General features: G+C 43.5%; 1 protein-coding gene across 3 annotated transcripts in view; it reads right to left on the reverse strand.

Moving 5' to 3' along the window:
* Positions 1 to 1591: 1591 nt before the first annotated feature.
* The window catches only part of LOC110524583 (BMP/retinoic acid-inducible neural-specific protein 3), a 35948-nt gene continuing 25026 nt past the window's right edge, over positions 1592 to 12513 (reverse strand). For all 3 annotated transcript variants that reach the window (XM_036978426.1, XM_021604384.2, XM_036978427.1), the window contains exons 7-8: positions 3084 to 3426; positions 1592 to 2939 (exon numbers count right to left, since the gene is read on the reverse strand). In XM_036978426.1, coding sequence (XP_036834321.1) covers positions 2151 to 2939; positions 3084 to 3426 — 1132 coding nt within the window. In that variant the 3' untranslated portion in view covers positions 1592 to 2150. The remainder of the gene's footprint in view (positions 2940 to 3083; positions 3427 to 12513) is intronic.

Raw genomic sequence — 12513 nt, forward strand, 5'->3', positions numbered from 1 at the left:
ATGCTCAGATTGCAATATGAGCGCACTCTGGCACTCAAGATTGAATTTACCAACACACCCTGTACTGTATGCCTCTCCTACGAGCAGGCATGTCTTATTGTCATGTTCAGTAACTGCATTATGAACAGTGAAAGCATAACACACAACCGAGTTGCAATAAGACAGCCATACATGTACAAAAGACAAATGTATATATCTAACACTTTTGATTGACAGCTCAGTAAAGGTCAGACCTCCCTTCATCAAAGTCTGGCCTCTCCTCTGCCCACTCAGTGTCTCATAAGAGAGATGCCAGGCCTCTGCAGAATGAATAACAACTATTTACAAACTCACAATAATGTATTATAGCCAGCCAGCCAGCCGCCTCTGCAGCACCAGAACGAGCTTTAGAACTGAGCCCGGTAATTGCAGAACGAGCAGAGGGCTATTAAACATAATCATAGGCACATACCTGGGGATCTTTTCATTTTTACCTCATGAAGAATAAATGGGCAGACAGAATTTATTTTCCATATATTTCCTTTTACTCAGAAAATTCCACCGGTGTTTTTAGCTCAATTACTTAGTAAGGGGAAATGTTTAATTGATTGCAGGGTTGATTTGAGGTGAGAGGATGTAAAGATATTGTCTGTTCTCTGTCTCACCTCTCTAATGGGGCGAGCTCACCAGGAGTAGGTGGGCAGGGTGGACTGATGATTTTTGGAAAAATAATGATATAATTCTGGATGGAGTCAAATGACCAGAGACAACCAGAACCTTAATCTTTCATCTCTTCACGGCAGCCATTTTCTAGCTGTTTTGAAAACAATTATTATCCAATATCAGACACCCCTGCATCCAAAGGACACTAACATTTAGTTATGCATTAGACAAACACCTCAGCATCAAGCCTGTTTCATCCACATTACTCTCTTTCGAGTTTAGCTTCTAATATGAGCAGGTTTTGATAAGAGGAGCGCGGACAAATGGAAGTGACAGCCGTTGACCTTCATAGGTGTGTGACCTCTCCTTCATCTGCTCCGCTGGACAGCCATACCATGAGATACGGGCCATGTTAGTAAATGAGATCTGGCACCTTATAGACCTGACATGAATACTGCAGTTATGGATCTGTGACCCAGTGTACTGGATGGCCATCACTCCTGGTCCTAGAGGGCAGCTGGGGTGTCTACTGGTCTGCTCCAATTCAACCTGTTGCAGATAATGGGAAAAAAAGTACTGTATGGGTTGTTAAGCCACAACCCTAAAGGAACCAGTTTTACAATAATCTCAGCTTTGTTCACTCATATCTTCATTTTTGGTGTGTGTCCCCGTGTGTGTGCACATTCCCTGTACAACAATACATTGATTCAATTGTTCCTGTTACAAAGTCTACTTAATTAGGATGGAGAAGCTTGGTCACCATCCATAAGCTAACCGCATAAATTAATGAAATAGAGGTTCATGATTATTTGATCAAACTCTGCTATCATTTTTAATTTCATTCACTCAGTTCCTAAGTGGTTTTAATTGCTGCGATAAATGTGTCTGACAATGAGATGTAACAACAGCTGTTACTCGGCTATAAGTAAGTTTGACAAATATTCTCCACAGTTGTTAATTCATGTTTTAATAACAAGTTATCTACAAATCTGACTGATACCACTGTATTCTGGTTGTTATGGGAAGTGCACTGTCACTGAAGCAAAATAACATATAAAAGAGTTACAAACAAACAGACTGTAACATGTATCTTAAAAGGTCCCTCCAGTTGGCTTCAGTATACACTGTATAAATGAGCAGGGTTGTATTTAAACAAGATGGTGAAGTGGATGTGGAGAGAGTTACATATCTGATTTTCTAGATCTGTTTTTGTTTATGGTGTCAGAGTTTTTGTGTGTCTTCTGTGGACAAAAAAGCACCAGCTTCCAGCATCTCTCAACCATTTACAAGACATTGAGTCACAACCCAACTGAAAGCCAAAAGACACAATTCACATGTCCTTATTGTGTCTCTGTAACAGTTAAGTACATACATTTAAGGTCTTGTAATCCAGAGAATCAACAAACCATTGAAAGTCAAACTACTGTAGCAGTATACCATTTAGCCGTCCAATAGTTCCCCTTGTAGCCGTTGAGCTTTAACGTCTCCCAGTCATTCCATAGTAGCTGTTAACTACACAGCTTGGTGGTCTCGTAATCCAGAGAGTTTGGCAGGCGGTTGCTGAAGGCCTGCAGGGAGGCGTGTATGCGGACCACCTCACTGGCTGTCAGTTTGAGCCGGTGTCTTAGCAGACATGCGAACAGGTCTAGTCTCTGCTGACCTGGGGGGGACAGTCTGTTGACCCGGTCCCTGATCTCCAGTAGCTGCAGCAGAGCCGTGTCCTGGGACCCCTGGGTGTATGGGTAGTCCAGCTGCAAGATCAGGTCATGGATTGCTTCCGGGTCAAAGTGCATGCTGTAGCCAAATACTTGGATGCTGTTGATCTTCATGTAGCCCAGGTTCCGTGAAGGGTCAACCATTTCTAATGGCTCATAGTAGAGGCTGTCGTTCATAGCCCCCGCCGGACCTCCAGCGCCCTGCATCTTTATCCGGCTCCGCAGGTAGATGTGGATGGTCTCAAAGAAGGTCTTCCACTTGTTGCCCAGTGTCAGGGTCCAGTTGAAGCACTCCAGGGGTAGATCCAGTTTGGTGGCCGTCCAGTCTGGGAAGCTGTTCTCACTGACTGGAATGTACCAGCTCTCAGAGTGGCTGCCTCCGAAGGGGTTGATGTAGAGGGTGAGGACGGGCTCCAGTGTGCTGTTCTTGGTCAGGCAGATCTGGAGAGACACGCCCAGCAGCATGTGGACCAGGTTGGACTTGTACTTGTTGCTTTTCAGCGTCAGCAGCATCCTCTTCCTCCAGGATGGGTCAAACCAGCTGTTCAGGCGCATGTCATTGCTGATGAAGATGGCATGGACCTGGAAGGACAGATACAGTTGTTTAAGTTGTTAAGACAATAGTCAATCTACTTTTTCAAGATCCTACTCAACTTTATTACATTTAAAATATCTCTACAACTTATCCACAAAATCGTTCACAAAATCAAATAGCCATGTATTTACCTCCAGCCTACGGTCGGCCCTCTGCAGGAGGTATCTCAGCTCCAGGTCCTGTAGGTCTGTCTCAAAGCCCAGGTAGTTCTCTGTTGAGTCAGCCACCATGGGTCTGCAGGCCCCCTGTGTTAGGGCGTAGCCAGGGTTGCAGCTCCCACATCGTGTGTGGTTGTCTGGGGCACAGGCTGCGCAGGCGGGACCCTCTCCGATGGCACATGGTGGGGGCAGCTGGCAAGGGCTGTGCTCGTAGCTGCAGGTACAGCTGTGGAGCTCCTCAGAGAAGGAACCCAGCTGGTTGTTCTCAGAACAGTAGAGGAGAGACTGGAAGTGTATCAGCCAGTAGGATTGGGGCCTGGGATGTAGACAGAGAGACAGACAACATAAAACAAAACATTTGGGAATTAAAATGGATGTGAATTTAATTGGTTTATTTAGAAACTTTTTTGCACAATTATACACTACATGACCAAAAGTATGTGAACACCAGTTCGTCAAACATCTCATTCCAAAATCATGGGCATTAATATGAAGTTGGTCCCCCATTTGCTGCTATAACAGCCTCCACTCTTCTGGGAACAGTTTCTACTAGATGTTGGAACACAGCTGTGGGGACTTGCTTCCGTTCAGCCACAAGCGCATTAGTGATGTCGGGCACTGATGTTGGGTGATTATGCCTGGCTCGCAGCAGGCTTTCCAATTCATCCCAAAGGTGTTCAATGAAGTTGAAGTCAGGGCTCTGTGCTGGCCAGTCAAGTTCTTCCACACCAATCTTGACAAACCATTTCTGCATGGACCTCGCTTTGTGCATGGGGGCATTGTCATGTTGAAACAGGAAAGGGCCTTCCCCAAATTGCCACAAAGTTGAAAGCCAGAATCGTCTAGAATGTCATTGTGTGCTGTAGAGTTACAATTTCCATTCACTGGAACTAAGGGGCCTAGCACAAACTATGGAAAAACAGCCTCAGACCATTATTCCTCCTCCAACCAACTTTACAGTTGGCACTATGCATTGGGGTAGGTAGCGTTCTACTGGCTTCCGCCAAAAACAGATTTGTCCGTCTGAATGCCACATGGTGAAGCGTGATTCATCACTCGAATTTCCACTGCTCTAGAGTCCAATGGTGACGAGCTTTACACCACACAAGCCGACACTTTGCATTGCGCATGGTGAAAGGCTTGTGTGTGGCTGCTCATGGAAACCCATTTCATGAAGCTCCGGACGAACAGTTCTTATGCTGACGTTGCTTCCAGAGGCAGTTTGGGACTCGGTAGTGAGTGTTGCAACCGAGGACAGGCGATTTTTACTCGCCACGCACTTCAGCACTCAGCGGTCCCGTTCTGTGAACTTTTGCAGCCTGCCACAGCCGCTGTTGCTCCTATACTTTTCCACTTCACAATAACACCACAATACAGTTGACCGGGGCAGCTCTAGCAGGGCAGAAGTTTGACAAACTGACTTGTCAGAAAGGTGGCATCCTATGAAGGTGCGACGTTGAATGTAACTGAGCTCTACAGTAAGGCCATTCTACTGCCAATATTTGTATTTGTAGATTGCATGGCTGTGTGTTCGATTTTATACACCTGTCAGCAACGGGTGTGGCTGAAATAGCCAAATCCACTCATTTGAAGGGGTGTCCACATACTTTTGTATATGTAGTGTACTTCGTAAAAAAAATCTAATCAAATCAAAACAGGTATTATTGTAATGGGAAAATATGCTTCTGTGAGTAAAAAACTAAATAAAACATATATCATTATTAATGCACTCTGCGAAAATACACATCTTTGAAAAAAAGAGAACAATATTCTGAAAGAGGCATTTAGAGAGCAAAATCAATAGGACTAATGGTGAAAGTTAGAACACAAAGTGTAGTTTTAACCGACTCAGAAGTCGAATTATTATTTGCTCTATAAATCGACTTCTCTCTCCATATTATTCCTTCATAATGTGTAAGAAGATGGCACTGCAGTGGATTATTATTTTTTATTAATTCATTTTTATTTAACCTTTATTTAACTAGGCAAGTCAGTTATTAAGAACACATTCTTATTTACAATGACGGCCTACTCCGGCCAAACCCGGACGACGCTGAGCCAATTGTGCGCCGCCCTATGGGACTCCCAATCAAGGCCGGATGTGATACAGCCTGGAAAGCAGCAGTCTTACCTGACCAATTCTGCTTTTTTTTGTGTTTTGTTTTTACACTGATCTTAACTGTATTTGTGCATAATGTCTCCACCATATTTCCTATGACCAGAGATCACCAACCTCGAATTGGACAAACATTTCTACTTCAAGGAGTTGGCAGCTCTGGACATCCTGCTCACTCCGGACCAGGCCCTACTCCCCGAGACTCGAAAGAGGAAGCAGTGGCAAAATAGACTGCCATTACCCTCTGTTCTATTGGCGAACGTGCAATCACTGGAGAACAAACAGGATGAGCTACATTTGAGACTATCCCATCAACGGGACCTGAAAAACTGTAATATCCTATGTTTCTCAGAGTCGAGGCTGAACGTGGACATGGATATACATCGTGCTGGTTTTTCTATGCATCGTCAAGACCGGACAGCAGACTCAGGTAAGACGAAGGGAGGTTGGTGTGTCTTTGGGTCAACAACAGCTGGTGCCCAATGTCTAATGTTAAGGAAGTCTCCAGGTTAAGCTCACCTGAGTTAGAATACCTCATGATAAACTGCAGACTATACTATTTACCAAGAGTTTTAATCTATATTATTCGTAGCTGTCTATTTACCACTAAGACCGCACCCAATGAGCTGTATAGGGCCATAAGAAAACAAGAAAATGCACATTCATAGGCCGTGAATCAAGCAGAATATTTGAATACCAAAACAGAACATGATAATGAATGACGGCAGGTTGCAGCACTGGACAGTTTGATTTCTATACAGGCTATTGTTTTTTTTTATTTTTTTTTATTACACAGGAGGTGCATATCATCAGGTAGGCCTATTTGCACTTGTAACTTTTTTTCATTCTGGAAACTGTAATTTTCTCATTTATCATATTTTATTCCAAGATATTGTTGTTCCAAAATAGATTTGTGTTGACTGTGATTAGGGCATGGGAATATAAGAGCATTTGCTAAGCTAAATTAACAAACCAGGCATGCATAGCACACCACACCACATGATCCTCAAACCAAAGACTGGCCAAATTCGTGTTTCTAAAAGTTCATTTGAAGGCACTGTCGAATTAATGTACAGTATAGCCTAAGAAGGCATTTTTCTTTTCATTATTATTTCATTCTAAATAATACTTTTTCGAAATGTCATTTTATACAGCCTATATTTATAGGCATGTTGTTGAAGTGCTGTTATTGATGTGTTGTTGAAATGTTGAGTGTTCCTGCCAGCCTGTAGCATGTCACAAATGCTTCACAATTTATTTCTTAAATGGCAGGCTAGCCTTGAAATATTAATATAGCCTAAATAATTATTCCTGGATTGATTTAGAGTTAGTATGTTGTTTAATAGCCTGTTGAAATGTTGAACTTCAATTGATTGTGACAGAATCACACATTACTTCCCAATCAAAGTACTTTTTTGTCTCCTCGGCTACAGAAGTTTGTAGCGCAGCCTCTGAATGTCATACAGACAAACCAAAGATATCCCATATGCATCAGAGTCTCATCTTTCCCGTGCATTTTACAGCTTGTGTCTAGCATTACGGACTAAAGCGTTGTTATAGATCTTAACAGCCCGGGTTTAAACTTACCACATTAAGCCCTTCCCTCACTGACACTGAGATATTTAACGGGTTCATGGTGACTGAAGGAAATGGCTGACACAATCTATAAATGGTTCATTTGAGCAGTCCTAATTCATTTAAACAGTCTTCATTTTAATTTGACTTTAGGCTACTAACAACAAGAGGTCTTTCTGTTGGAGCCTATTTCTTCCTATTCAAGGAATAAGAGGTAGGCCTACCTGTTTGACAGACACAATTATTGCCTACTATCCATAGATTGTGTCAGCCATTTCCTTCTCTCACCATGAACCCGTTAAATATCTCAGTGTCAGTGAGGGAAGGGCTTAATGTGGTAAGTTAAAACCAGGGCTCGAATTGGGGGGGTGGGTGAGGGTATGTGTTGGTATTGTGGCTTTTGTTAAGATCTATAACAATGCTTTAGTCCGTAATGCAAGGAATAAGAGGTAGGCCTAGCTGTTTGACAGACACAATTATTGCCTACTATCCATAGATTGTCAGCCATTTCCTTCATATATATATATTTTTTTAATCAATTATATCAGTAGCAAGCTTACCTCCGGTACTCCTCAGTAGGCCTTGTCCGCGTACACATATAAGAGCACATGCTATGTACATATTTACCCATTGAAGCCATGCAATTACTTAGAACAATATCGACTGCAAACAGGTTCAAGTTAACATTTGAGCAAAGATGGGATTAGTCTACATTTTGTTATTTCGTTTCTATAATTTGTGTAACAAACTCTATTACATAAAATACCATAAATACACATCTTGAAGAAACCACATATTTAGCCATGGAGGACATTCTGATTGGCCAGTGAGGGGCAAAGCCTTGACACACCCACAACTGGTTTATTCATCAAAAGTCAGTTTGTGCCACTGCCAGCACTGCTCTGATACTTTTTGGTTTTGAAAATAGCTAAAATATTTCTGACACCCCCCCGAACCTACAGCGCTACCGCCAACGTTTAGATTTACCATTGCGTTAGGTTTGTTAACCGATTACAAATTACATGACCATCCCCTGGACCAAATAAAAAAAATACTAAACCCTCACCTGAATGACAGCACCCCATTATCTTCCGGGAAACAATTGTGTACATTTCGAACACTTCCTAAGATCGAATCTTACTACGCCGGCTCTGACACTCAACAGCATGTCAGGACATGTAAACTATCACAGTTAACAAAGGGAAACCAAGCCGTGAGCTGACCAGCTGCGCGAGTCTACCAGACAAGATAAATGCCTTCTATGCTCGCATCGATGCAAGCAACATTGAAACGTGCATGACAGCACCAGCTGTTCCGGATGACTGTGTGATCACGCTCTCCGTAGCTGATGCAAGACCTTTAAACAGGTTAACAGGGCCAGACGGATTACCAAGACGCATACGCCGAGCATGTGCTGACCAGATGGCAAGTTTCTTTACTGAAATGTTCAACCAATCCCTGAACCAGTCCGTAAAACCAACTTGTTTCAAGCAGACCACCATAGTCATCATGCCCAAGAACGTCAAGGTAACCTGCCTAAATGACTATCACACCCACATCTTTAGCCATGAAATGCTTTGAAAGGCTGGTTATGGCTCACATCAACACCATCATCCCAGACACTCTTGCTCCACTCCAATTTGCATACCGCCCGAACACATCCACAGATGATGCAATCTCTATTGTACTCCACACTGCCCTTACAAACCTGTACAAAGGGAATCAATATGTAAGAATGCTGTTTATTGACAACAGCTTGGCATTTAACACAATAGTCCCCTCCAAGCTCATCAACAAGCTCAGGACCATGGGACTGAACACTTCCCTCTGCAACTGGATCCTGAACTACCTGACGGGCCGCCCCGAGGCGGTGAGGGTAGGCAACAACACATCAGCCACACTGACCATCAACACGGTGTGTGCTTAGTCCTCTCCTGTATTCCAAGTTCACCAACGTCTGCGAGGCCGCGCATGACTCCAACACCTTCATCAACTTTGCTGATGACGCAACGGTGGTAGGAACTGACACAACGACGATGAGGCAGCCTATAGAGAGGAGGTCAGAGACCTGGCAGTGTGGTGTCAGGACAACAACCTTTTACTCAACGTCAGAAAAACAAAGGAGCTGATTGTGGCCTACATAAAACGTAGGGGGGAGCATGCCCCCATACACATTGAGGGGGCTGTAGTGAAGCGGGTCAAGAGTTTCAAGTTCCTCTGTGTCCACATCACTAAGTAATTAACATGGTCCACACACAGACACTCAGTTGTGAAGAGGGAACGACAGCATCTCTTCCCACTCAGGAGGCTGAAAAGATTTGGCATGGAACCTCAGATCCTCAAAAAGTTCTACAGCTGCACCATTGAGAGCATCTTGAACGGCTGCATTACAGCTTGGTATGACAACTGCAAGGCTCTCGACAGCAAGGCGCAACAGAGGGTGATGGATACGGCGCAGTACATCACCGTGGTCATAATCTCTGCCATTCAGGACCTCTATCCAGAGAGTGTCAGAGGAAGGCCTAAAAAATTGTCAAAGACTGTACTCTCGGCTACTGGATGGCAAGTGCACCAAGTGCAGTGCATCAAGTATGGAACCAACAGGACTATGAACAGCTTCCAAGCCATAAGACTGCTAAACAAGGCTGCTAAATAGCTAATCAAATGGCTACCCGGGTAATTTTTACAAATTATCTTGCACTGACTCTCTGCACACACACTGGACTCTACTCATACACTCACACATACTTACATTTACACCCCAACACAATACAAACACTCTCACACACACACACACACACACACACACACACACACACACACACACACACACACACACACACACACACACACACACACACACACACACACACTTTCACCCTGCTGCTACAGCTCAGCATGTTATCTATCCTGTTGCCTAGTCACTTTATCCCTACCTACAGTTGAAGTTGGAAGTTTACATACACTTAGGTTGGAGTTATTAAAACTTGTTTTTCAACCACTCCACAACTTTCTTGTTAACAAACTATAGTTTTGGCAAGTCGGTTAGAACATCTACTTTGTGCATTACACAAGTAATTTTTCCAACAATTGTTTACAGACAGATTATTTCACTGATCATTCACTGTATCACAATTCCATTGGGTCAGAAGTCTACATACACTAAGTTGACTGTGCCTTTAAACAGCATGAAACATTTCAGAAAATGATGTCCTGATGATGTCCTGATGTTCTGATAGGCTAATTGACATCATTTGAGTCAATTGGAGGTGTACCCGTGGATGTCTTTTCAAGGCCTACCTTCAAACTCAGTGCCTCCTTGCTTAACATTATGGGAAAATCAATAGAAATCAGCCAAGATCTAAGAAAATAAATTGTAGATCTTCACAAGTCTGGTTCATCCTAGGGAGCAATTTCCAAACGCGTGAAGGTACAACGCTCATCTGTACAAACAACAGTACGCAAGAATAAACACCATGGGACCACGCAGCCGTCATGCCGCTAAGGAAGGAGACGCGTTCTGTCTCCTAGAGATGAATGTACTTTGGTGCGAAAAGTGCAAATCAATCCCAGAATAACAGTAAAGAAGCTTCTGAAGATGCTGGAGGAAACAGGTACAAAAGTATCTATATCCACAGTAAAACGAGTGCTATACCGATACAACCTGAAAGGCCGCTCAGTAAGTAAGAAGCCACTGCTTCAAAACCGCCATAAAAAAGACAGACTACGGTTTGCAACTATACATAGGGACAAAGATCGTACTTGTTGGAGAAATAAAACTGTTTGGCTATAATGACCATCGTTATGTTTGGAGGGAAAAGGCGGAGGCTTGCAAGCCGAAGAACACCATCCCAACCACGAAGCATGGGGGTGGTAGCAACATGTTGTGGGGATGCTTTGCTACAGGAGGGACTGGTGCACTTCACAAAATATATGGCATCATGACGAAGGAAAAATAACTGGATATATTGAAGCAACATCTCAAGACATCAGTCAGGAAGTTAAAGCTTGGTCGCAAATGGGTCTTCCAAATGGACAATGACCCCAAGCATACTTCCAAAATTGTGGCAAAAAGGCTCAAGGACAACAAAGTTAAGGTATTGGAGTGGCCATCACAAAGCCCTGACCTCAATCCCATAGAACTGAAAAAGCGTGTGCGAGCAAGGATGCCGTCAAACCTGAATCAGTTACACCAGCTCTGTCAGGAGGAATGGGACAAAATTCACCCAACTTATTGTGGGAAGCTTGTGGAAGGCTACCTGAAAAGTTTGACCCAAGTTAAACCATTTAAATGCAATGCTACCAAATACTAATTGAGTGTATGTAAATTTCTGACCCACTGGGAATGTGACGAAAGAAATAAAAGCTGAAATAAATCATTCTCTCGACTATTATTCTGACATTTCACATTCTTAAAATAAAGTTGTGATCCTAACTGACCTAAGACATGGAATTTTTACTTGGATTAAATGTCAGGAATTGTGAATACCTGAGTTTAAATGTATTTGGCTAAGGTATGTAAAATTCCGACTTCAACTGTCTATACAATAAGCTACCTCAATTACCTCGTACCCCTGCATATTGACTCGGCACTGATAGTCCCTGTATCCAGTGCATTCTGAATGTACTCAGACCCCTTGATCTTTTGGATTCATTTTTTTCCCTCCTCATCAATCTACACATAATACCCCATAATGACAAAGCAGGTTTTTAGAAATGTTTGCAAATTCATAAAAAGAGAAACTGAAATATGACATTTATATAAGTATTCAGAGCCTTTACTCAGTACTTTGTTGAAGCACCTTTGGCAGCAATTACAGCCTTGAGTCTTCTTGGCTAAGACGCTACAAGCTTAGCACACCTGTATTTGGGGCGTTTCTCCCATTCTTCTCTGCAGATCCTCTCACGCTCTGTGAGGATGGATGGGGAGTGTCGCTGCCCGGCTATTTTCAAAACTCTCCAGAGATGTTAGACTGGGTTCAAGTCTGGGCTCTGGCTGGGGCACTCAAGGACAGTCAAAGACTTGTCCCGAAGCTACTCCTGCGTTATCTTGGCTGTGGGCTTAGGGTCGTTGTCCTGTTGGAAGGTGAACCGTCGCCACAGTATGAGCGCTCTGGAGCAGGTTTTCATCAAGGATCCATCTGTACTTTGTTCATCTTTCCCTCGATCCTGACTAGTTTCCCAGTCCCTACCGTCGAACAACATCCCCAAAGCATGATGCTGCCGTAGGGATGGGGCAGGGTTTCCTCCAAACTTCACGCTTGGCATTCAAGCCAAAAGGTTCAGTCTTGGTTTCTTCAGACCAGAGAATCTTGTTTCTCATGGTTTGAGAGTCCTTTAGGTGCCATCTGGCAAACTCCAAGCGGGCTGTCATGTGCCTTTGACTGAGGAGTGGTTTCTGTCTGGCCACTCTACCATAAAGGCCTGATTGCTGGAGTGCTACAGAGATGGAAGGTTGTTAGGTTCTTTAATCTCCACAGAGGAACTCTGGAGCTCTGTTAGAATGACCATTGGGTTCTTGGTCACCTCCTTGACCAGTGCTCTTCTCCTCCAATTGCTAAGTTTGGTCTTCTTCAGCTCTAGGAAGAGTGTTGGGGGTTCTGCACCATTGAAGAATGATGGAGGTCACTGTGTTCTTGGGGACCTTCAATACTGCAGAAATGTCTTGGTACCCTTCCCCATATCTTTGCCTTGACACAATCCTATCTCGGA

This window comes from Oncorhynchus mykiss, chromosome 5 (genome assembly GCF_013265735.2).
Source record: "Oncorhynchus mykiss isolate Arlee chromosome 5, USDA_OmykA_1.1, whole genome shotgun sequence".
Taxonomy (NCBI): Eukaryota; Metazoa; Chordata; class Actinopteri; order Salmoniformes; family Salmonidae; genus Oncorhynchus; species Oncorhynchus mykiss.